The sequence below is a fragment of the Notolepis coatsorum genome, assembly GCF_963971535.1.
Source record: "Notolepis coatsorum genome assembly, chromosome: 2".
Lineage (NCBI taxonomy): Eukaryota > Metazoa > Chordata > Actinopteri > Aulopiformes > Paralepididae > Notolepis > Notolepis coatsorum.
In genome coordinates, this window is record NC_140166.1 from 162,812,839 (window position 1) to 162,838,242 (window position 25,404).

Genomic DNA, 25,404 nt, shown 5'->3' on the forward strand with positions numbered 1-25,404 from the left:
ATAAAGCCTCAAATGACGGCTTACAATATTTCATGAAAGCAAAGTGTTTCGTTTGTCTAAGATTTAAAAAGGTTTAAACAAAGTGCTGTACAAGTCCCACAACATAAAAAAAGAAAAAAAAATATTAAATTTTTTTTATTTCGAAGCTTCGAATTAAAATCGAATCTCGGCCCCGAAGCTTCGAATTCCATAGTAACCGAGATTATTTCCAGTGTTCACAGCAGAGCTGTCTTTCTCTGGTCTGCATCCCCTTAACAATTGTTTGTATTGAGCCGTATTGTATTGTACCCATTCTGCAATCTGTTAAATAAAGTTTTCATCCATTCATTCTACTAGCGTTAACGTTACTAGTACAACCAATAGCGAGCGATATAACAGCGATATAATTAACCAGACTGCTATATCAACAATGTTTGTGTCCAGCAAGATAGTCTCTCATGTGTAATGTTACTATGCTAATGTACGCTAGCCGCAATGCTAACTATTAGTGTAACTGAGGGGTACAATTCCCTGACTGTATTGATAAGTATGGTATCATTAAACCACTACCGCTTTATGTACTTTAATTACTGGCCATACAGTACACGATATCTAAGTATGATGAACACTTTCCCACATATGAAATCAGGTCCACACAAAGGTAATAGTCAAATATTTAATATATAGCAAAAGGTACATATAATAATTACTTATTACATTTATGATTTGAATTGAATGCTCTTGTAAGGCAAATGAGTACTCGTATGCAAATCAACACTGAATGTCCAATCTCTGGTTACACAGGAAGCAAGTATACAACCTGGCTCTTAGGGGATTATAGCGATGGTCACTTAATGATTATAGCTGGATAATATACTGAAGGGGTCCCGCCGGTTGTAAGCCAGTAGGGGGGGTAGGAGAGCCGTCGGCTGTATCCCGTCTGGTCAACGATTTCCAGGGAGAATTCAGGTACAGAAAACAGTGCCCGTGGAACCTTGATCCACAGATGAATACACTTGGGCTCTCTTGTAGACGATAGCTGTAGCTGTCGCTGTCGGTCCACAACGGAGAAGAAGCGAGGCGACCTCAGTCTGGTCTGAGCGCCGTCTCACCTTGGCTCCTCTCGGGGTAAATCCAACACTCACCGGTGTTGGCGATTATCCGCTCCACAAATCAAAGCACCAAAGCAAATAGATATTCCATGCCGTATAGGGCTCAGCAGTCGTCGGGGTAGGTAATCCAATGTGCAGGTCCACTCGTCCTCGCCCAGAACTCCTCGGATGAAAGCACCACGCGTGGTCTGCCCAGCCTGGTTAAGACTCTAGATAACGCGAGGAAACGATGGGGGTGCTGCTCACTTTAGAACTCTAACCGAACGATGCACCATACATAATAGACTAGTATTACTTAATAGAAATACGGTGCCAAACTCTGGCAATTCAGCTATTAATTCGCACGAGGTCTCACTGCTATTCTAAGGCCAAACAGGCCGTACTACACCGCACGCGGTATCGTGGGGTGAGGCTTCACGTCTTGTTACTTAGTTGGGTAGAAGGGTAAAGGACTAAGAGGAATTCTACATTTCTTGCGCCATATTTATATGCACAGTGGACAAGTAGTGCCGCTCTGCTTTCGGTAGCCGTATTCCTGCGCGGAGCTGAGGCTAGTAAAGGCATGTCTCGTCGGTACCTTTGAACTTGAACGCCAGGGGCTTGTCCCTGGCGCCTGGTCCTTTTGTCCAATAAGAGAATGAACTATTATGGGCTGTAGTAGAATAAAGGGATATTCAGTGTATATGTACAAGGAATATACAAGGGATATCAAACGATATACAAATACTATTAAATATATATCCATAAATAAATATATATATTCGGTTTAATCTGATCCTTCACAACAATTAGCATTTTGTATGAAAGTATTCTGTACTTCTGTACGACAACTATTAAAGAAACTTGAAAAACTTGAAACTATTATAATGGCAAATGCATGTAAGCTAACATAATCTGCAATCTTTTTGTGAGACTAAACTCTCCGCTCTTGGTGGTAAATTGTGTTGATGTTGGTTTTGTTTCATCAACAAATGAGGCAGAACACACAGTGAATGTATCCTTTTTTGTTTATTGCACTTTGTTCTTGCTGCAAACTGTAGAATGTTTGGCTGTGAGTAAGGAGGGATGTTGTGTTCCAGGCTTCAGTTCAGTTTCCAGTATTAACGCTAAACCCTTCTGATTGGTTGAAATGGCCTTCATGTTTGAACTTACATCGCCACCTATTGCTTTGGCATTGTACTACATGCAGATTTAGCAGTTGCGTGAATACGCAGGTATTTTTTTAAACCACCTGTGTACAGAGATTTATTTTTTTGAAAACCTTGGTGTAAAAAATACCCGTGATCGTGTGGACTGGGCCTGGGGGGGGGGGGGGCAGGCAGGCTGCAAAGTCTATGAAGCGATTGCCGATGTGGAAACCTTTTAACTCTCCTAATTGGTTGAAGCCACGGCGCGTTAATGAGTTCCGGTGTTGCCGTCCGGAGTCTGGGTGAGACTTGGTATTAAGTGACGAGTCACGCAAAGCTTAGAGCGTGTGGTGGGGAGCCCGAGTGGTGGACACCGGAGGAGGCTGGAGTGTAGAGATCTGTGTTGTAACACATTACATAACCTGCTAATCTGATTTGAGACGTCACTGTGTGGTTAGGACTATTAATGTGAGTCAACCGCCCCTTCCCGGCATTCTGGCTTTTGTGTGTGTGTGTGTGTGTGTGTGTGTGTGTGTGTGTGTGTTTATTTTTTATGGAAATGTTGATTCATCTGTTGTGGTGCATCACTGCAAGGTAATTTGCCACCGCGACTGCAAAGACGACGTGGAATTAAAAGGACATTATTATATAATTCTTAGCCCCGATCCCCACCGCGACTTCCCAAACACGTGTCCTATTTCTGTTTTTCAATATTTTTTGTTATGCCCAACTGTGCATCGCTGCAACACATTAGTTCTGTACTCACAGCGAAGTGCTATATGTGCTGCTTTGTTTTGTACCATTTGCAATTGTTTCAGTTTATTTGTCGTTACATTCTACCATACTGCAGGACAATAGTCAAGATTTGACAAAACCAGAGTGTTGATCATCTAAGGATCTTTTGTCAGGACAGACCGGTGGAGTGGGTAGATCTGCGACCACCAGTCGACACGGTCAGAATGACAGGTCAGGTGCAATCACTTTGACCACATAGAAAACAAGCAAAGCAAAGGTGGAAAACAATGCACACACTTTGTTGTAAGGGAGAAAACTCAAGAGGATTACTGATTGATGCTGATCTTCTGTTTGTCCTGCACTCCGTTACCAGAGTGGATGGTGTGTGCCTGCTATAATTTAAAAATAATTAGAATAAAAAAATAAAAATAAACACAGCCAGCAGCTGGAGAACTGATGGCTGCAGAACTCGACCACTAAGTGTGTCTGACTCTTAACCACCAAAATCGGCACGAACTACAACGTATGACTTATATCACGCCAGTTAGGTTACCTTTTGTTTACTTAACTGCACCTTTTATTTTTATACTCTTACTCATAGTATATATTCAGATACAAATTCTTTATTGCCTATATTTATTGTAACACATTGTAATATAATATAACCGATGGGGCATCTGCAACTTTGTTTACACTGTTTATTTTTCTCATATTTTTATATTCAGATCCAATTGTATTGCCTATATTTATGTCTTTCTACTATTACCCTGCCCATGCCAGTACCTCCCCTCCCTCCCCCCTCTCCTGTGCTTATCTTAAATGCTGGTGACTAGTGGGTTTGTCTGCTTTACCAGACCCTCCAGCAGGTTAACAACTATTTGATTCGTGGTAGAAGTGAGTTACCCAACTTTGAGAGAATTATTAAGGACTCGAGCCACCCGAACAACTGCCTCTTTGAACTGCTGCCGTCAGGCAAGCGATACCGGAGTCTTATGGCGAGCACAGAAAGACTCAGAAGGAGCTTCTATCCCCAGGCCATCAGGCTGCTAAACGAACAATAATCGCTAAACGAACAATAATCACTATGCAACAACCATCAAATGCACACAGCACACACACCCACACGCACACACTCACTCAAACAAACAACACACTGCAGCACCCACTCTCCACACTTTAGATCACACAAACACACTTACACTTTATATTTATTGATAAAGGATTTGCACTACAACTCGTACACCTACTGTGAATTGTACCTAAACTGCACCTCGTCCATTTATGCCTTGCACTATATAGTATTGTATATTAGTACACTGCACAGTATTGTATATTGTATGGTAACTACGTCTACGAACATTGTACATATGTCTAAACTGAACACTGTGACCTCTTTTTTTACTTCTAATTTTTACTATGTTTTTATTTCATACTTATCTTGTCATGCACAGTCTCTGGAGCGCAACAGTAAGAAGCATTTTGTACAAAAGTATTCTGTACTTCTGTATGACAACTATTAAAGAAACTTGAAACTTGAAACTTGACCTCAAAAGGGACGGTAGTGGTTAGTAGGGATGGGTACCTTTCACATTTGAACCGATACGGTACCGGTACCTGTGAATCGATACCGGTACCTTTTTTCGGTACTTTAGTCTCAAAAAATTAAATGTACCAGATACTATTATTATTATTATTATTATTATTATTATTATTATTATTATTATTATTATTATTATTATTATTATTATTATTATTATTATTATTATTATTATTATTATTATTATTATTATTATTATTATTATTATTATTTTTTTTTCTTTTCCCCAGTAGCATCTATGCTGTGTGTTTGGATGTTTTGCAGATGTGTCTTCAAAAACCTCGGTGTGGGGGGGATGGGGTGGGTATGGGGGAGGGGAAGGGGAAATGAAAGGGGAAGAAAAGATGGAAAATTTATAATATTGACCATTGTAAATGTATGTACTACTTTTCCTGCAATAAAGAAATTAAAAAAATATATAATTAAATGTACCTACCTCAGTCGTAAAAAAAAATCCAAACTTCAAATAACTACAATTTCGACAGTTTTCGGCTTGCCATTTCTTTAACTGCTTTGTTGTTGAATCAAGTCAAATCCTAGGTAAGCATATATTGTGCGTGTGAACGTTGACATGAAAAGAAAAAAAGGTATAAAAAAAAAAAAAAAAAAATCTTCGGTACCTCAAAAGTACCGAATTCGGTACCCATCCCTAGTGGTTAGGGGTGGGAATCACCAGAGGCCTCACAATACGATATTATCACTATACTTAAGTCACGATACGATAGTATTACGATTCAAAATATATTGCGATATGCTGAGTATTGCGATATTAATATTGCGATTTATTAGCTTTTTTCAACTGCAAAGTAAAACTTTGTCAACATGTTTTATCTAATAAATAAAAGTTTTCAGTCTGTTCATCTCACTTCAATAATTTCTATTAGCAAATGGGATTTTCTCAAGCAGAGAGATGTGCACCTCACTGTAATTTGTGTTGCATGCATGAACCTGTACCTGTGTGTGTGGACTACTGTACTATTACAGGTATTGAAATGAACAATGCAACTTCCTTATAAAAAAAAATATATATACATTTCTTTTCATAATTAAATATCGATACTTGGTGTCCTTGTATCGATACAGTATTGCCACGCAAAGTACTATACTGTATCGATATTTCCCCCCACCACTAGTGGTGCCATAACCACCACCACCACTGCTTCAAATAACCACAGGGGAAACGCAGCTGCTTCAGAATGCAAGTGCACGGCCTGGCTGCCGTGGTCACGGTCTCCTTCACGGCTAGTTTTTACAACTGATCTCTCCCCGGCCCGTCCTGTGTGACTGTAACTGAACTCTGTCAGCGAGGGGTTAATGTAACAAATCATGCCTGAGTGGCTGTTCACTCCCATTCACTCTCTCTACCCACAGGCCATTAGAATGTGCTTACATAACCATAGCTCTCTGCCATCTCATTCTCTGAAAGAGGAACTCTGTGTTTGTGTTTGTCTGTGTGTGTCTGTGTGTGTCTGTGTGTGTTGTAGGCACTCAGTGGTGTACGGGTACATTAATTTAAGGCCACGTCCATGATTCTCAAAGAGCTAAAAATCGACTTGCTTCTATGATGTGAAAAGGAGCAGTGTCATGGACAAAGTCACACTATTATCCACCACAGTTCCTCATTACACACCAATAATGTACCTCCTCTCTCTCTCTGCCCCCCCCCCCCCCCCCAGGTAAGCCGCGGAGCGTGGGCGGCTCTGAGCGCGTGCAGCTCTCCGGAGTGTTCAACGTTCGCAAGGGGAAGCTGGCGCTCCCGGTGAACCGCTGGTCCAAGCGCCAGGTGACTCTCAGTGGGACCTGCCTCATCGTGTCATCCGTCAAACACGCCCACACCGGCAAGATGCACATCCTGCCCCTCATCGGTGGAAAGGTACTTCCATCACATACCCTGTACATATAACACATAGCCTGTAAGGCTGGCCCCGAACCCTGTTTTTGGGATTCGAACTTCGTCAGGGTTTTTCGAACAAACGTTCAAACCTTTGTATAAAAAAAAAGATTATTTTTTTTTATATACTATCCTCAAACTAAATCCTCAATTTGAATAAAGTGATTAATCTGATTAAATTAGTTTATTAGTTCAGTTTATTTTAATACTATAATATTAGTGTAGCCTAATCTTTATCTGCAACTGTGAAGAAAAACCCCATTGGTTTAAACAGAATTAATAGAAGAAAAAAAAATGTATTAAACATTTAAAATTCGAATGTTGATTTAGAATTTGAATGCCAACGTAACGAACGAAGGTTCGAACGTTTGGGCTCAGCCCTAATACCCTGTACACATAACACATACACTGTACACATACACTGTACATATAACACATACACATAACATATAACACATACCCTGTACTGTACACAACACATACCCTGTACTGTACACATAACACATACCCTGTACACATAACACATACCCTGTACTGTACACACAACACATACCCTGTACTGTACACATAACACATACCCTGTACACATAACACATGCCCTGTACTGTACACATAACACATACCCTGTACTGTACACATAACACATACCCTGTACTGTACACACAACACATACCCTGTACTGTACACAACACATACACTGTACACATAACACATACCCTGTACTGTACACATAACACATACCCTGTACTGTACACATAACACATACCCTGTACACATAACACATACCCTGTACTGTACACATAACACATACCCTGTACACATAACACATACCCTGTACTGTACACATAACACATACCCTGTACACATAACACATACACTGTACACATACACTGTACACATAACACATACACATAACACATACCCTGTACACACTGCTGTCCTGTCCAGTGTCTATTTTTACACCTTGAGATGTGGGAGGTGGGAGCTATTATACCACAGTTGGTTCAGATCTCACAATGTGATTTGGCCCAAGTAACCCTCCCAAGTGATGAAATATCTGGTAATGCGCTCGTAACCTAGCAACGCCTTTTGTTTACTGCTGCCGCACAAAAATAGCACACACAAAAAAGTGTTTGTTATTAATAAGGTTGTTGGTATAACCGCAGTAATACACTCAAGGTTGTTATGATGAATATTGTGATTTTGGCGCCGGTGTGCAACGACGAGCCCTCTGCACTCAGCCTCGTGCCAAAGTCTCACAGCGTAGCATTCCCTCTCGTGTGCTATTGCTTAATTCTACACCCTTTCACTGCCGCACTACCAAAACGGTTAACCCTCTCACTGCGACAATTCACAGAAGGTTAACCCTTTCACTGCCACACAACAGCCGGTTAACCCTTTCACTGCCACACAACAGCCGGTTAACCCTTTACTATCGCACAACCGACGGGTTAACCTTCTGTCACGTGGCAGTGAAAGGGTTAAGACACAGCGTTCCTTCTCAGACGGCGCGGCGGTGCCAGCGGACACACACACCACTACAGTGCAGCGCAGCAGAATTTCCATTCGCTTTAATCCCCAAATTGATCACTTTAACATGGAGAATCACTGTGTGTGCATGAGTGGCGCCTAGTAGTGCTTTCTGAGGTGCCGGGACAGTGGGCGACTAATCCACCACCACGGCAGGTTGGCCAACCGTGTGACCCGAGGAACCACAGAGCACAGAACCACAGAACAGAACCACAGAGAACAGAACCACAGAACCACAGAGAACAGAACCACAGAGCACAGAACCACAGAGCATAGAGCACAGAGTACAGAACCACAGAGCACAGAACCACAGAGAACAGAACCATAGAGAACAGAACCACAGAGCATAGAGCACAGAACCACAGAGAACAGAACCACAGAGAACAGAACCACAGAGCACAGAACCACAGAGCACAGAACCACAGAGAACAGAACCACAGAGAACAGAACCACAGAGAACAGGACCACAGAGCACAGAACCACAGAGAACAGAACCACAGAGAACAGGACCACAGAGCACAGAACCACAGAGAACAGAACCACAGAGCACAGAACCACAGAGCATAGAGCACAGAACCACAGAGCACAGAACCACAGAGAACAGAACCACAGAGCACAGGACCACAGAGCACAGAACCACAGAGAACAGAACCACAGAGAACAGGACCACAGAGCACAGGACCACAGAGCACAGGACCACAGAGCATAGAGCACAGAACCACAGAGCACAGAACCACAGAGAACAGAACCACAGAGCACAGAACCACAGAGCACAGAACCACAGAGAACAGAACCACAGAGCACAGGACCACAGAGCACAGAACCACAGAGAACAGAACCACAGAGCACAGAACCACAGAGAACAGAACCACAGAGCACAGGACCACAGAGCACAGAACCACAGAGCACAGGACCACAGAGCACAGGACCACAGAGCACAGGACCACAGAGCATAGAGCACAGAACCACAGAGCACAGAACCACAGAGAACAGAACCACAGAGCACAGAACCACAGAGCACAGGACCACAGAGAACAGAACCACAGAGCACAGGACCACAGAGCACAGAACCACAGAGCACAGGACCACAGAGCACAGAACCACAGAGCACAGAACCACAGAGAACAGAACCACAGAGCACAGGACCACAGAACCACAGGACCACAGAGCACAGACCACAGAGCACAGACCACAGAGCACAGAACCACAGAGCACAGAGCACAGAACCACAGAGCATAGAGCACAGAACCACAGAGCACAGGACCACAGAGCACAGACCACAGAGAACAGAACCACAGAGCACAGAACCACAGAACAGAACTACAGAGAACAGAGCACAGAACCACAGAGAACAGAACCACAGAGCACAGGACCACAGAGCACAGAACCACAGAGCACAGGACCACAGAGCTCACAGAGGTGCTCCTTCCCGAGTGCCTGCTGTAATAATGGTGCCTCAGCGCCCTGTTGTCATGCAATACTGTGTGATAATCAGAGACTTTATAGAAGGAAGTGCTGACACACCTCAGAGGAAGAAGTGCTGACACACCTCAGAGGAGGAGGATCTGAGAGGATCCATCATTACGGAGCGAGAGGATTTCTTTTCCAGTTTGAGTCAGAGATCACGTTGTAGTCTAGAGGAGATTTGATCATTGTTTTGATTTTAACAATTCTGATTTCGATTCTGCTTTTAAATATTTTTGTTTACCTTACACAAGTCCTATTCATATTCATTGTACAATTTACTTCATACCGTTGAACCTGTAAATTATTGCATAGTTTAATTTGGTTTCTGTTATTAATGATTCAATAATAAATTATTTAGTCATTTACTTTAAGTTACTATAACTGTACTATACAACACACATAGCGTATACAGTTACTGTTACTGTAAGTCAGGGTGGTAGCTAGCTAACCTAGCCTAGCTCATGTTACAGTTAGTGTAGGTCAGGGTGGTGGGTAGCTAGCTAACTAGCCTAGCTCATGTTACAGTTAGTGTAGGTCAGGGTGGTGGGTAGCTACTAGCTAGCTAACTAGCTTAGCTCTATTCTTATGTTTACTTAACTAAATGTTGGTCCTTCAACATCTATGGGATGCAGCTTTTTCACCACATAAAGCTGTGACACTCCGCTGGGTGGCTTGGTCTAGCGGTGAGCTCACTCGCCCCCCACTACAAGCATTGTTAGTTCGGCTTTATTTTTTACTTAAACGTAAATAATATATTACTTATACAACACGTACCATTTCCTGTGGTCGATATGTACTTGAGTTACACATTTCAAGCGAGACCGGTGCTGAGTAGAGAGACTTTGCGTGCGCAGGAGTTGCTGAGTGTTGTGGTCGTCTGTGTTGCTGCAGGTGGAGGAGGTGAGGAGACACAGCCACTGCCTGGCCTTCAGCTCCGCGGGGCCCCAGAACCAGACCTACTACGTCAGCTACGACTCCTACACCGAGCACCTCCGCTGGCACAGACACGCCGCAAAGGTAAGGGGGTGTGGGTGATTTGATTTTGATTTTGATTTTATTACGGATCCCCATTAGCTGGTGCCATAGCAACCAGCTAGTCTTCCTGGGGTCCACACAAAAATTCAGTTTCTGTAGTCCCATTAATTCTGGCAGCGTTGCAAATTCATATACCTGCATATAAGATGAGATAAGATAACATATTCCTTTATTGATCCTCTTGGGGATATTGGGGCGTCATAGTAGGGGGTGGGGGTACAGGTATGGGCAGCGTAATAATAGAAATACATAAATACAGGCAATCAAATTACATCTGAATATAAGAATATGAGATATACATACAGGAGACATGTAGTTAAATGAAGGTGGCCATGCCCATGACAAATAATAATAGAATAAAATAGAATAGATAATAGATACACATGCTAAAAGGTACTAAGATAAAATACAATACAATGCTTACAAAGCTTACGAATGAAAGGTAATGAGTCCTATATACACTACTATACAATATACCGTTATGCTATATGTAACTATACTAGCTAATACTAACTATACAAAAACAGTTATGTTTTTTAACTGTACTTGAAATTTAAATCGTGTGTGTGTGCTCGTCAGATGGCATCTCAGAGGGTGAGCTCGGTGGACCTGTCCTGCTGCAGCCTGGAGGAGCTTCCCCCTCAGCTGTTCTACAGCCAGGATCTCACCCACCTCAACCTCAAACACAACTTCATGTCTCCTCACCGGGGCCTCTCTGCCCTCACCAGGTCAGCCTCTCACCCACCTCAAACACAACTTCATGTCTCCTCACCGGGGCCTCTCTGCCCTCACCAGGTCAGCCTCTCACCCACCTCAACCTCAAACACAACTTCATGTCTCCTCACCGGGGCCTCTCTGCCCTCACCAGGTCAGCCTCTCACCCACCTCAACCTCAAACACAACTTCATGTCTCCTCACCGGGGCCTCTCTGCCCTCACCAGGTCAGCCTCTCACCCACCTCAACCTCAAACACAACTTCATGTCTCCTCACCGGGGCCTCTCTGCCCTCACCAGGTCAGCCTCTCACCCACCTCAACCTCAAACACAACTTCATGTCTCCTCACCGGGGCCTCTCTGCCCTCACCAGGTCAGCCTCTCACCCACCTCAAACACAACGTCATGTCTCCTCACCGGGGCCTCTCTGCCCTCACCAGGTCAGCCTCTCACCCACCTCAACCTCAAACACAACTTCATGTCTCCTCACCGGGGCCTCTCTGCCCTCACCAGGTCAGCCTCTCACCCACCTCAAACACAACTTCATGTCTCCTCACCGGGGCCTCTCTGCCCTCACCAGGTCAGCCTCTCACCCACCTCAAACACAACTTCATGTCTCCTCACCGGGGCCTCTGCGCCCTCACCAGGTCAGCCTCCCTGGATACCAGACAGGACACACAACGCTTTGGTTTTGTGTTGACAGTGTTTTCCAAAGGTTCTCTGGTTATTCCTGACGCTGGCAGGCTTGGGAGAGCAGTGTGGTTGAGAGAGACACGTATACCGGCGGAGAGCGTTGTGTATACTTGCATCGCGGGATGCACAAATAATAAAAACAGAGGTTCGCACAAGGTCCTTGAACTGCTTAAAGTGCTTGATTTTTTTCAAAAAAAAAGTCAATGCCTGGAATTCCTTAACACTTTGAATGCCCAAAACGGCATAACACGTGTTAGCAGCCCGCCCCCTGAATGCCCACCACGACAATTAGCGTGAATTTTTTTTTATTAGCGATCTGAATTCATATTTCATCAACCGAGTCTACCGTTGGGAAACCAGCCCCACCAGGCGCTCAGATGTGAAAAAAGCGCCCCCTATCGTCTCCCAGATGGTAATGCACCCTTTTGGAATGGACTCAATGAAAATGGATGAGAAAAAGAAACTCCGGAATCCACATTTTACTTCTCACGCATGTACCCAGAGACGCTCGGAGTCATTGTGGACCATCAGAACAGCGTGGAATATATCTTTACAGTACGTAGTATTGGATCAATAAAAGGATCGATTTTTGGAATGGCGATCAGGAATTGGAATAATCTGTTTGGATACCATCTGATCTCAGGTAAGGAATCTATTTTACCAGTCTTAGGATAATCAGACCTGTTTTCACAGAGATATAAGCTTTTCCCCTATGTGTGATATGGCTGTTTGGCTGTGCGAGCGATCAGGAACTAAGAGAATCGATTTTCAGCTCGCGGCACCAGCGTGCATACGTACACATATACTATCGATAATCTAGCGTTTATTTGAAAACTATTCATAAATAGGCCGAAAAATGACATCGTTATCTAGAATATTCCAGTACAGGGCGTTTATCACGGATTCTTTTTATTTTCTGTGAAAACGAGGGCTTTTCAAAATGCTATAAAACGGAAATGAACCGATAAAAAAACAATCCGCTTCGACAATGTTGACTGGAAAATGAGTCATTGATAAGCGACGGGCAGATTAGACACATAGCCATAATTTAAAACATAGATTAGGCGATATTAACGCTAACATTGAAGTGGTTGATGGGCATTCAAGGGGGTAAAAAGGAAAACACGGCCGGCTCTGAAAGTGTTAAACAGCCCATTTTTTAACAAGGTGCTTAAAAAGTCCTTGGAATTAAAATCAACCATTCGCATTGAAACTAAGTTTTGTTCATCCATGATAAAAAAAATTCTGAATCAAGAAATAGCATTTTTTTAATCTAAAGTGTAACTAATTGTCGGAATTTTCTTTTAAACCATAAATATTTTATATTTTCCAAAAAAAAATAAAAAACGCATTTAAAAGTGAATTGGATCCTTTGAATGCCCTTTTAAAAAATGAAAAATAGTGCTTGGAAAAGTACTTAAAAGTCTGTGAATTTTATTTTACAATGTCTGTGGGAACCCTGTAAAAATAGATGGCTGTGAAAAATAGAACACATCCATGAATTTCCTTCACAGGCTTCTGGGCAGAAAAAGGCACAGCGTTTTTAAAGGCCTCCTGGATTCATTATTTGTCAGACCTAATAAATTGGTCCAATAAATTTGAACAGTATGCTCTGTTTCTATTTCGTTTTTTGTATATATTTCACTTGGGGAAATCTATTGGTGGTGGATGCACGAGAATCTGTTATGTACCGTACGATTTACAGTGTTTCTTTTCTTTACACAGGCAGATACAACATTGTTTGTGCCAGAGTTGGCAGATTTTCCCAACAAAGCCGGTTATTACGCGTATACACGGGGGGGAGGTTAAGCGTCGGTACTGGGGATCAAACCGGCAACCCTTTTTGTTTACTCGGCAAGGTTTCCTAACCCACACTGTTCTCTAGCATTAGAGTCGTTGTCGTCATCACGACCACAGCCACGCAGGGCCTCTCATGCCGCCCTCAACAGCTGAGGAGCGAGGAACAGAGGGATCAGGAAGTGGCTCAGGACCGCAGGATAATGTGTTTCTGAAGGGAGGAGGGGAGAGAAAGTTTGTGTGTGGGGGGGTGACTTGTCCCTCGACAGCTTCCCTTCTCTCTCTTTCTCTCTGGGAACGACCATATGGTCAGAAGTAGATCAAATTACAGATGACATGTGTCTATGTGTGTGTGTGTGGCCTGGATGATTAAAAGCCAGCTCCAGTGGTGATGAGAGGTTTGACATGTGACCACCTGATCTCTGGGGCCAAGAGGGGCTGTTGTTTTCAGTCTAGTCACAAACACTGTCGCAAACAGGCTTTCCTCACAGTTACTGCTCAATGTCTGGCAAAATTTTTACTAGGGACGGGCACGACTAACGCTTTCCCAGATCGAGTATGGCATGGATTACTGGAGTAGTGCTCGAGTAATTGTTTAGGGAAATCTATTTTTATTTAATTAAATTTTTTTGATATTTTTATTGCTTATTTAAAAGATTTTTCACGTACAGTTACTTACATTACAAAAACGCACATTGGGACAAGGGGGGGTCCTCCAGTTCATCTATGCCGTCATCCACACCATATGCAAGCAAAAACAAATCAAAAAGAAAAACAAGCTAAAGGAGCAAAAAAGCAAACCAAGACAGGCACTGTACAGTATTGCACTTGCCTCGAGCCCATTCACATGTAGACATACATATATATATATATTTTTTTTTCTATCCTAAGTCTGTCCATACAATGGAATTGGGTCTTTAGAAGGATCCGAGAAATTTCAGCAGGAAAGTAGTCTTAATAGTGGGGCCCACACCTCCTGAAAAGAAGCGTTGTTGCCTCTATGCATTGCACAGAGTCTTTCATGGGAAATCTATTTTTAGAACACATCTTAACCTTCTGTAGTGTGGTAGTGAAACGGTTAACCTTCTGTAAGTGTGGTAGTGAAATGGTTAACCCTTTGCAGTGTTGCAGTGAAAGGGTTAACCCTTTGGTAGTTGGTTGCGAACGGGTTAACCTTCCATAGTGTGGTTGTGAAAGGGTTAACCCTTTGTTGTGTGACAGTGAAAGGGTTAACCCGTTGGTAGTGTGGTAGTGAAAGGGTTAACCGTCTGTATTGTCGCAGTGAAAGGGTTAACCCGTTGGTAGTGTGGTAGTGAAAGGGTTAAATCGCGTGGCGGCAATAATAACGAAATATTGAGTCACACACACTCACACATTATGCTACCGATTTTATTATGTCTCACTCCGCGGATAATATATCCCAATGCACAGCAATATATCCGATGCTTAATGCGTATCGTCAGTCAGAACAGTCTGGTACTAGGGGTGTAACGATGCGACCTCACACCGATTACATTTGATTACGATTCTTCAGGCAACGATTCAATGTATCATGAAATCTATTCATTTGACCACTATTTGATTAGATTCGATTAATTTTATATCAGTTAATTCCCCAAACAATTTTGAATACACAAATGTGGCTGGGGGAACTGATTCACTCGGCATGAATGAACTATAGGCCAATAAAAACAATACACAAAAAAAAGAAAATATATTTTTTTATTTCGATTATAATCTATTCTAACATTTTCAAATCGATGCAGTTGAATCATCACATTAGAATCGATGCATTGTTACCCCTATCGGTTACCATTTGTAATGATTACATTACCTCCACTCTGTCTGCAGCAGGCCTCTCTCATGGAACGGCATGTCTGTAATCTGTATCAATAGTCTGTGAATGGCTGAATGCTACAACAATTTTGAAATGCACAAACACGAACCGCTGTTTTTATCTTTTAGATAACTCTACAAACTTTTCACGGTACAGGTTCACGCTCCACAGCTTCCAGTGTGGTCTTCCTGCAACAACTCACGCCTCGCTGGATTTCAGAGTGAGATTTCTGTCTCAGTGGCACAAACGAGCACTTTTGGTGGATGTGTTTGGTGGTGGTAACCAAATTTCAATAAATACAATTTTAATTGAGCACCCTCAAAAACCACGTTGAGTTCAGTTGAAACGGCGAGCACTCGATCACTCTCACCCATCCCTAAATGTTTACTTCTTAGTAATCTGTTGTAAAGACGACATACAAGGCTCGCTCTCTTCAACCTTTTCGTACAAGATATGTGGAGTGGAAAAATAAAAACCCCGGAAAAATAAACGTGGTGTAAGAATCAACCGCAGTCCCGTGGCGGGCCGCTTTGCAACTTGTGCGTCACGCTCAGGTTGGGATTCCTTTCCACGGAGTGGCCCGAGATGGGGAAAGGGTGTCTTCTTCTGTGAGGAAGAGATCGTCAGGGACACGCTGTGCTCACAGCAGCACACCACCACCGGGACTACACACTCCACTGACCACCACAGAAGTGCCCCTTGTTATTTCTGCTCAAACAAAACCGCCTCTTTTCCAAGGCTTGAAATCCCCCTCAGCGGGAGATGTTTTTTCAGTCGGGATCAGCAGATTCACTCCTGCGCCGGGCTGTGAGACAAAAAAAACCGCATTGATCACCCCTCCAGTATCGAATGACAGCCGAGTCCAACCCGGCCGGGGCCCGTTAGCTGTTAGACCCAAGTACATCTGTCGTACTGCAGCCGTGCCTCTACCTGCACCGCTCTGCCTGGGGGCCTCTCTCTCTCCCTCTCCCCCTCCCTCTCTCCCCCCCCCCCTCTCTCTCCCTATCTCTCTCTCTCGCTCTCCCCCTCTCTCTCGCTCTCTATCCCCCGCTCTCTATCCCCCCTCTATATCTCTCTCCTCTCTCTCTCTCTATCCCCCCCTCTATCCCTCCCTCCTTCCCTCTCACCTCCCCTCTGCTTCCTTTCATCTCTCCGTTGGCTCTCTGGCCACGCTACGCCCCCGGCGGTAGCTCGCCTGCTTCCGATGGGAATGGCTAATATGCTCCCATTGTGTGTCGTCGTCCCCCATAAACACAGCTTCCCAGAGCCGACGCTTCAGGAATGTGTTTTTCCCGCGGTGCTGCCGTGGCTTTCCCTCGGAAAGACGCGGATCCGGCGCTGCCTCTCACCCTGCTGGCCCCTTTTGTGAAGCGGATTAGCCCCGGCCTGGGAAGGCCAGCGAGCTGCTAGGCTAAACACACAAGTGTACACAGTTACACGTTAAAACACACTGAACCACATGTTGCATTGTTTTGGTCTTCACTTTTAACTCTAGTACACATCTATTTTTAAAGAGGTGTGTGTGTGTGTGTGTGTGTGTGTGTGTGTGTGTGTGTGTGTGTGTGTGTGTGTGTGTGTGTGTGTGTGTGTGTGTGTGTGTGTGTGTGTGTGTGTGTGTGTGTGTGTGTGTGTGTGTGTGTGTGTGTGTGTGTGTGTGTGTGTGTGTGTGTGTGTGTGTGTGTGTGTGTGTGTGTGTGTGTGTGTGTGTGTGTGTGTGTGTGTGTGTGTGTGTGTGTGAGAGATCTACAGAATCTTTCACAGGCTTCCTCTCCTCGCTTACTCTCCCCGTTTGACAGACTGACTGTTATGTAACTACTGGACTTTTTTTTTTCTCCACAAGTGGCGTCTCTCTCTCTGACAGGCCTCACAGGACAGGAGGGCCAAATTCTGATGATAGTGTTTAGAGATTAATCATGGTCTTTCTCTCTCTTTTCTTTCTTTTTCTTTTTGTCTGCCTCTTTCTCCCTGTTTCTCTCTCAAATGCTGTCTGCCCCCCCCCCCCCATCTCCCTCTCTCTTCCTCTTTCTTTTTCTTGCGCTCCTTTCTACCACCCTCTCACTCCCCCCTCTCCCTCTCTATCTCTCTCCCCCTGCCCCCCCATCTCTCTCTCCCCACCACCTCTCTCTGTTCCCTCTCACTCCCTCCCCACCACATCTCTCTCTCCCCCTCTCTCTATCTCTCCCAACCCCCCCCCCCCGCTCTCTATCTACCCTCTCTCTCCCCCTCCCTGCCCTCCCTCCCAACTTTCTCTCTATCTCTCTCTCTCTCTCCCCCTGTCCCCCCTCTCTCTCCCCCCCCCCTCACTCCCTCCCCACCACATCTCTCTATTTCTATCCCAACCCCCCCCCTCTCTCTCTCCCCCTCTCTCCCCCTCCCTGACCTCTCTCTCTCTAGGTTCTGTAAGCTGAGAAGCCTGAGTCTGTCCAACAATGCTCTGTGTGAGTTCCCTCTGGCTCTCTGTGAGATCGGCTCCCTGACGGAACTCAACCTGTCCGGCAACCGCCTCCCCAGCCTGCCCTCTGCGGTGGGAACCATGACCAAGTGAGTCGGGTCACGGGGTCAGACTTTCACAAAGCAGGATTAACGCAGTTAGCAGGGATAACTTTTCAAAAAAATCTATAATTACTAAAAATCTTCTCGTATTTTGTTCATAATTGGCAATTAACAGTACATGGATGACTGAATCACATTAGTTCAACTTCAGACCCAATGTTCAAGTTTATCTTTACAGATTAAAATCCGAGACTGTTAAATTAAAAGATATCTGTCTATGGTGCTGGTCCAGCTTTGTGAAATACACCCTGGAGGAACAAGGATATCTTGTTAAAAGCAATGCTTTCTTTGTATCGCTGAAGCTGGTTAATATCAGGGTAACTCAGTGATGCCCCCTTTTCTTCTTTCTTACAAAAGCCTTCCCTGGTCTGACCCCTCCTTATTTGATACAGTTGTCATCTACTCCCTATACCACCAGAGCTGCTCACCATATCTCTATACCACCACCAGAGCTGCTCACCATATCTATATACCACCAGAGCTGCTCACCATATCTCTATAACACCAGAGCTGCTCACCATATCTATATACCACCAGAGCTGCTCACCATGTCTCTATACCACCAGAGCTGCTCACCATATCTCTATACCACCAGAGCTGCTCATCATATCTCTATACCACCACCAGAGCTGCTCACCGTATCTCTATAACACCAGAGCTGCTCACCATATCTCTATACCACCAGAGCTGCTCACCATATCTCTATACCACCAGAGCTGCTCACCATATCTCTATAACACCAGAGCTGCTCACCATATCTCTATAACACCAGAGCTGCTCACCATATCGCTATAACACCAGAGCTGCTCACCATATCTCTATAAACACCAGAGCTGCTCACCATATCTCTATAACACCAGAGCTGCTCACCATATCTCTATAACACCAGAGCTGCTCACCATATCTCTATAACACCAGAGCTGCTCACCATATCTCTATAACACCAGAGCTGCTCACCATATCTCTATAACACCAGAGCTGCTCACCATATCTCTATAACACCAGAGCTGCTCACCATATCTCTATAACACCAGAGCTGCTCACCATATCTCTATAACACCAGAGCTGCTCACCATATCTCTATAACACCAGAGCTGCTCACCATATCTCTATACCACCAGAGCTGCTCACCATATCTCTATAACACCAGAGCCGCTCTCCATATCTCTATAACACCAGAGCTGCTCACCATATCTCTATACCACCAGAGCTGCTCACCATATCTCTATAACACCAGAGCTGCTCACCATATCTCTATAACACCAGAGCTGCTCACCATATCTCTATAACACCAGAGCTGCTCACCATATCTCTATAACACCAGAGCTGCTCACCATATCTCTATAACACCAGAGCTGCTCACCATATCTCTATAACACCAGAGCTGCTCACCATATCTCTATACCACCAGAGCTGCTCACCATATCTTTATACCACCAGAGCTGCTCACCATATCTCGCCAAATGTTCCCTGTGTTGTTAACACTTCCTTCGGACAATCCTCCTTCCAATGTGCTGCTCCCAGCAGTTGGAACGAAATGCAAAAGACTTTGAAAACAAACAAATTGGTCCCCCTCACTATTCTTAAGGACTCTATCGCAGAGTTGTTTACACACACACCTGCAACGGTAATTTGACTGTTCTGCTTCATGTATTACATACCTTGTAATATTATTTGGTTGTTTGTTTTGATTGTTAATTATTTCCCGTACCTCTGTGATGTATGTATCATCTGTCTCTTTTATTTATTATTTATTTATTTTATTTAGTATTTATTTTGTCCCTGTTACCCTTCGAGGGCCCTCTTGTCCTCTCACCAGGCCGTCATTGTAAATAAGAATTTGTTCATAATTGACCTGCCTGGTTAAATAAATAAAGTGACGCACACATAGGCATAATGCATATAGACGATAGATGTGATCAAGACCACAATATGCAACAACAACAATGTGTAAATATTATAATAGAGAGGGCTTACATAATGACCAATGGAAAAAGAATAGTTCATAGCTTGAGGTCATGTTTGTAAAACGTCTCGTTCTCTAGATCCGCTTCTACATGATTGATTATTCAGTTATTTGCTCAGAGAGCCTGTTCTCGGTGACCTAACCTGTCTGAATAGACAGATTAGGTAGATGTTTGTTTGAGCCATTGTCCTCCTTCAGTAAAGATGAATCCATGCGACTGTGTGTGTATAAAGTGAGATGTTCGCGGCCTCATGCTCTTGTCCTGACATTGCAGTGGCTTGGAACCTGGCGTCGGCAAAGTCACACTGATTGAGTTCCTGCACAGTAGGGAATTTAGGGTCAGGCGCTCAAGTAAATGTATGCATGCAACAGCAGTGTGTGTGTGTGTGTGTGTGTGTGTGTGTGTGGGTGGTGTCACTGCCAGTTATTTACGCCTGTGTTAGCATTACAGAGTTATCCATTTATACAATATCTTGACAGCAATGACGGCCAAATATGTCCGACGACGATTTGATATTGCGACATCCCGGCAAAAACAAAGTAAATGTTTTAAATCAAAGCAAATCAAATTTATTTGTAAAGCTCGAAATCACAAGGTAATGTCCCCATGGGCTGGACAAGTCTTCTTTAAACAAGTCAAGAAGGGGCGCCCTCGTGGCGCACCGCATAGTGCCTTGCACACCTACGTGGCCGTCACGGGTTCGCCTCCCGCTCCCGGCGATATTTGTCTCCACACATCTCCTCCCGTTCTCCCTCTCCTCTATTGGGTCTTGCGTGACCAGAAAAAGCTGTAAAAATGCTAAAAATAATATAATAAAAAAAAGAAAAAAGAAGTCAAGAAGAAACATCACAATAAATCAAGAACAAAAACCACCATGAAATCCAAAATAAATGTAAAATAAATGAATGCAACACTCTCAGACATACCCCAGCGAAGGTAAGGAAAAACTCCTAGCAATAGAAAAAAAGCACCACAGGCGATGTGGAGGAGAGAAACCTTAGAAGAGCCATTTAGATTAGGATATAGGATTAGGATAGAATGTATCGTTTGGCCAGGGAGTCGGAATGAGATTGTGTGCTCTTTGCAGGGCATGGCTGCGTAAATCCCTACCAAAACATGTCCCTGCGCTGTGTGTCTACATTCAGCTCCGTGATAACCCCCCCCCCCCCTCTCTCTCTCTCTCTCTCTCTCTGCCCAGCCTGCAGACCCTTCTCCTGGATGGGAACTGTCTGAGCTCCTTGCCCGTGGAGCTGGGCTCTCTGGAGGGCCTGAGCTACCTGGGCTTGTCCTTCAACCGCTTCAGCTGCACCCCGGCCATCCTGGAGAAGCTGCGGGGCGTGGAGAGACTGTGCCTGGCCGGCAACCAGCTGTCTGCGCTGGACATGGCCGGACTGCAGTGGCTGCCCGCTCGCCACATAGATCTCAGGTAGACGCGACTGGGGGGGGGGGGGGGGGGTACACGGAGGAGGGGCTCGTCCTGGAACTGGATACATGGCATTTTTAGCATTGCTCGTTGAAGTCGGTTTTCTTTTTAGCTGTAAGCTAACTAACAAGCTAGTTTGACTAGTGATGCACGTTGTTTTGGTTGGTAAAATGCAAAGAAAGTTGAAAATGCAGGACAATATTGTTTATCAAGAGGGGCGACAGAACAACGTCATTAGATACATGCTAAATGCTCCTCCCAGGACTCATAGCGGTCCCACAGAAAGGAAAACGTAGGGTTATTACCAGTCAAGGATAGAGTCAAACAATTAAAACTAAACCACATAGTTAATGGTAGAGCCCAGAGTACATGTCCTCAAATGTGGATATGGTAAGAAACGAACACCACGTAACACAAGAGCCAGCATTATGTCCTGCTGTGTTCCTGGTGTAAAGAGTAAGATGGCCAGAAACTCATTCTTTTACACTGGTATCTCCATATGGAACAGTCTGTCTATGTTTACACTGGTCTCTCCATATGGAACAGTCTGTCTATGTTTACACTGGTCTCTCCATATGGAACAGTCTGTCTATGTTTACACTGGTATCTCCATATGGAACAGTATGTCTATGTTTACACTGGTCTCTATATGGAACAGTCTGTCTATGTTTACACTGGTCTCTCCATATGGAACAGTATGTCTATGTTTACACTGGTCTCTATATGGAACAGTCTGTCTGTGTTTACACTGGTATCTCCATATGGAACAGTCTGTCTATGTTTACACTGGTCTCTATATGGAACAGTCTGTCTATGTTTAAACTGGTCTCTATATGGAACAGTCTGTCTATGTTTACACTGGTCTCTCCATATGGAACAGTCTGTCTATGTTTACACTGGTGTCTCCATATGGAACAGTCTGTCTATGTTTACACTGGTCTCTCCATATGGAACAGTCTGTCTGTGTTTACACTGGTATCTCCATATGGAACAGTCTGTCTGTGTTTACACTGGTCTCTCCATATGGAACAGTCTATGTTTACACTGGTGTCTCCATATGGAACAGTCTGTCTGTGTTTACACTGGTCTCTCCATATGGAACAGTCTGTCTATGTTTACACTGGTCTCTCCATATGGAACAGTCTGTCTATGTTTACACTGGTCTCTCCATATGGAACAGTCTGTCTATGTTTACACTGGTCTCTCCATATGGAACAGTCTGTCTATGTTTACACTGGTATCTCCATATGGAACAGTCTGCCTGTGTTTACACTGGTATCTCCATATGGAACAGTCTGCCTGTGTTTACACTGGTATCTCCATATGGAACAGTCTGCCTGTGTTTACACTGGTACGAAATGTATTTTATGTCTTGTTTTATTGTGTATTTATGTGTGTAATTGTAACGAAGTACAATTACTCAAGTACTTGGGCGCTGGGTGACATTTCAGTTCAGATCTCCAACCATTTCATGCATATCCAGTTCCAAACCTGTCTATCATTCCAAAACAGTTGATATTTAGATGAAGTACTTTACACCCCTGAAATTAAGCACCGACTTCAGAATGTGGAGTTCAGCTCAGAGACCAAATTAGATATTAAGAGTTCGAGAGACGAGTGATATCGAGTGCAACGTCTAGTTCTCTGGCTTGACAGGCAGTCTCCTTCTCCTCCCCCCGCTCTTCCTCTCCTCTCCACTCTCTCTCCTCTCCACTCTCTCTATCCTTCCTTTCATACTCCTCCTCCGTCGCCTCCGTGCTCTCGTCTCTCCTCAAGGTTGAACAGGCTCCAGAGGGTGGTGCTGGGGGAGGTGGAGCAGCTGGCTCATGTTACCCAGCTGGACGTGAGAGACACCGGGCTAGAGGAGCTGGATGTCAGGCCTCTGTCCAGGCTGGAGCTCCTCCGCTGTGACAGGAACTCACTCAGACACCTCCGAGTCAGCGGCCACGCCATCAAGGGCCTCTACGCTGCACACAACGGTATATAGTATACACTATACACTATCTACTATATACTATACACTAACCCTCAAGGGCCTGTACACTGCACACAACAGTATATACACTATATACTATATACTATACACTAACCCGCAAGGCCCTGTACGCTGCACACAACAGTATATACACTATATACTATATACTAACCCTCAAGGCCCTGTACGCTGCACACAACAGTATATACACTATATACTATATACTAACCCGCAAGGCCCTGTACGCTGCACACAACAGTATATACACTATATACTATATACTAACCCGCAAGTCCCTGTACGCTGCACACAACAGTATATACACTATATACTATACACTAACCCGCAAGGCCCTGTACGCTGCACACAACAGTATATACACTATATACTAACCCTCAAGGCCCTGTACGCTGCACACAACAGTATATATACTATATACTAACCCTCAAGGCCCTGTACGCTGCACACAACAGTATATACACTATATACTAACCCTCAAGGCCCTGTACGCTGCACACAACAGTATATACACTATATACTATATACTAACCCTCAAGGCCCTGTACGCTGCACACAACAGTATATACACTATATACTATATACTAACCCGCAAGGCCCTGTACGCTGCACACAACAGTATATACACTATATACTATATACTAACCCGCAAGTCCCTGTACGCTGCACACAACAGTATATACACTATATACTATACACTATATACTATACACTAACCCGCAAGGCCCTGTACGCTGCACACAACAGTATATATACTATATACTAACCCTCAAGGCCCTGTACGCTGCACACAACAGTATATATACTATATACTATATACTAACCCTCAAGGCCCTGTACGCTGCACACAACAGTATATACTATATACTAACCCTCAAGGCCCTGTACGCTGCACACAACAGTATATACACTATATACTAACCCTCAAGGCCCTGTACGCTGCACACAACAGTATATATACTATATACTAACCCTCAAGGCCCTGTACGCTGCACACAACAGTATATATACTATATACTAACCCTCAAGGCCCTGTACGCTGCACACAACAGTATATATACTATATACTAACCCTCAAGGCCCTGTACGCTGCACACAACATATATACACTATATACTAACCCTCAAGGCCCTGTACGCTGCACACAACATATATATACTATATACTAACCCTCAAGGCCCTGTACGCTGCACACAACAGTATATACACTATATACTAACCCTCAAGGCCCTGTACGCTGCACACAACAGTATATACACTATATACTATATACTAACCCTCAAGGCCCTGTACGCTGCACACAACATATATACACTATATACTAACCCTCAAGGCCCTGTACGCTGCACACAACATATATACACTATATACTAACCCTCAAGGCCCTGTACGCTGCACACAACAGTATATATACTATATACTAACCCTCAAGGCCCTGTACGCTGCACACAACAGTATATACTATATACTAACCCTCAAGGCCCTGTACGCTGCACACAACAGTATATATACTAACCCTCAAGGCCCTGTACGCTGCACACAACAGTATATACTATATACTAACCCTCAAGGCCCTGTACGCTGCACACAACAGTATATATACTAACCCTCAAGGCCCTGTACGCTGCACACAACATATATACACTATATACTAACCCTCAAGGCCCTGTACGCTGCACACAACAGTATATATACTAACCCTCAAGGCCCTGTACGCTGCACACAACAGTATAAGCACCATGTGACTTTTACACATCAAAGATTGTTCAGTTTTTAGAACACAGACCCACACAGGCAGCTAAGCTTTATTTATTCTCTTTGTCTTTTCTTCAGAGCTGAAAGAGCTGGATGTGTCCCCGGTGCCGGAGAACCTCACTGTTCTGGACGTGTCCAGGTAAGAGACCGTACATGGAGTCTAGGTCAGGGCTCTTATAACATAATAATATAATATATA

General features: G+C 44.1%; 1 protein-coding gene across 1 annotated transcript in view; it reads left to right on the forward strand.

The window, feature by feature from the left end:
* LOC311222870 (PH domain leucine-rich repeat-containing protein phosphatase 1-like) overlaps positions 1-25,404 on the forward strand; it is a 64,505-nt gene that overhangs the window by 15,124 nt on the left and 23,977 nt on the right. Inside the window, exons 3-9 of the mRNA XM_084307519.1 lie at positions 6,227-6,423; positions 10,330-10,455; positions 11,053-11,201; positions 17,909-18,055; positions 21,233-21,460; positions 23,234-23,436; positions 25,284-25,344. Of these exons, the coding sequence (XP_084163645.1) occupies positions 6,227-6,423; positions 10,330-10,455; positions 11,053-11,201; positions 17,909-18,055; positions 21,233-21,460; positions 23,234-23,436; positions 25,284-25,344 (1,111 nt within the window). The remainder of the gene's footprint in view (positions 1-6,226; positions 6,424-10,329; positions 10,456-11,052; positions 11,202-17,908; positions 18,056-21,232; positions 21,461-23,233; positions 23,437-25,283; positions 25,345-25,404) is intronic.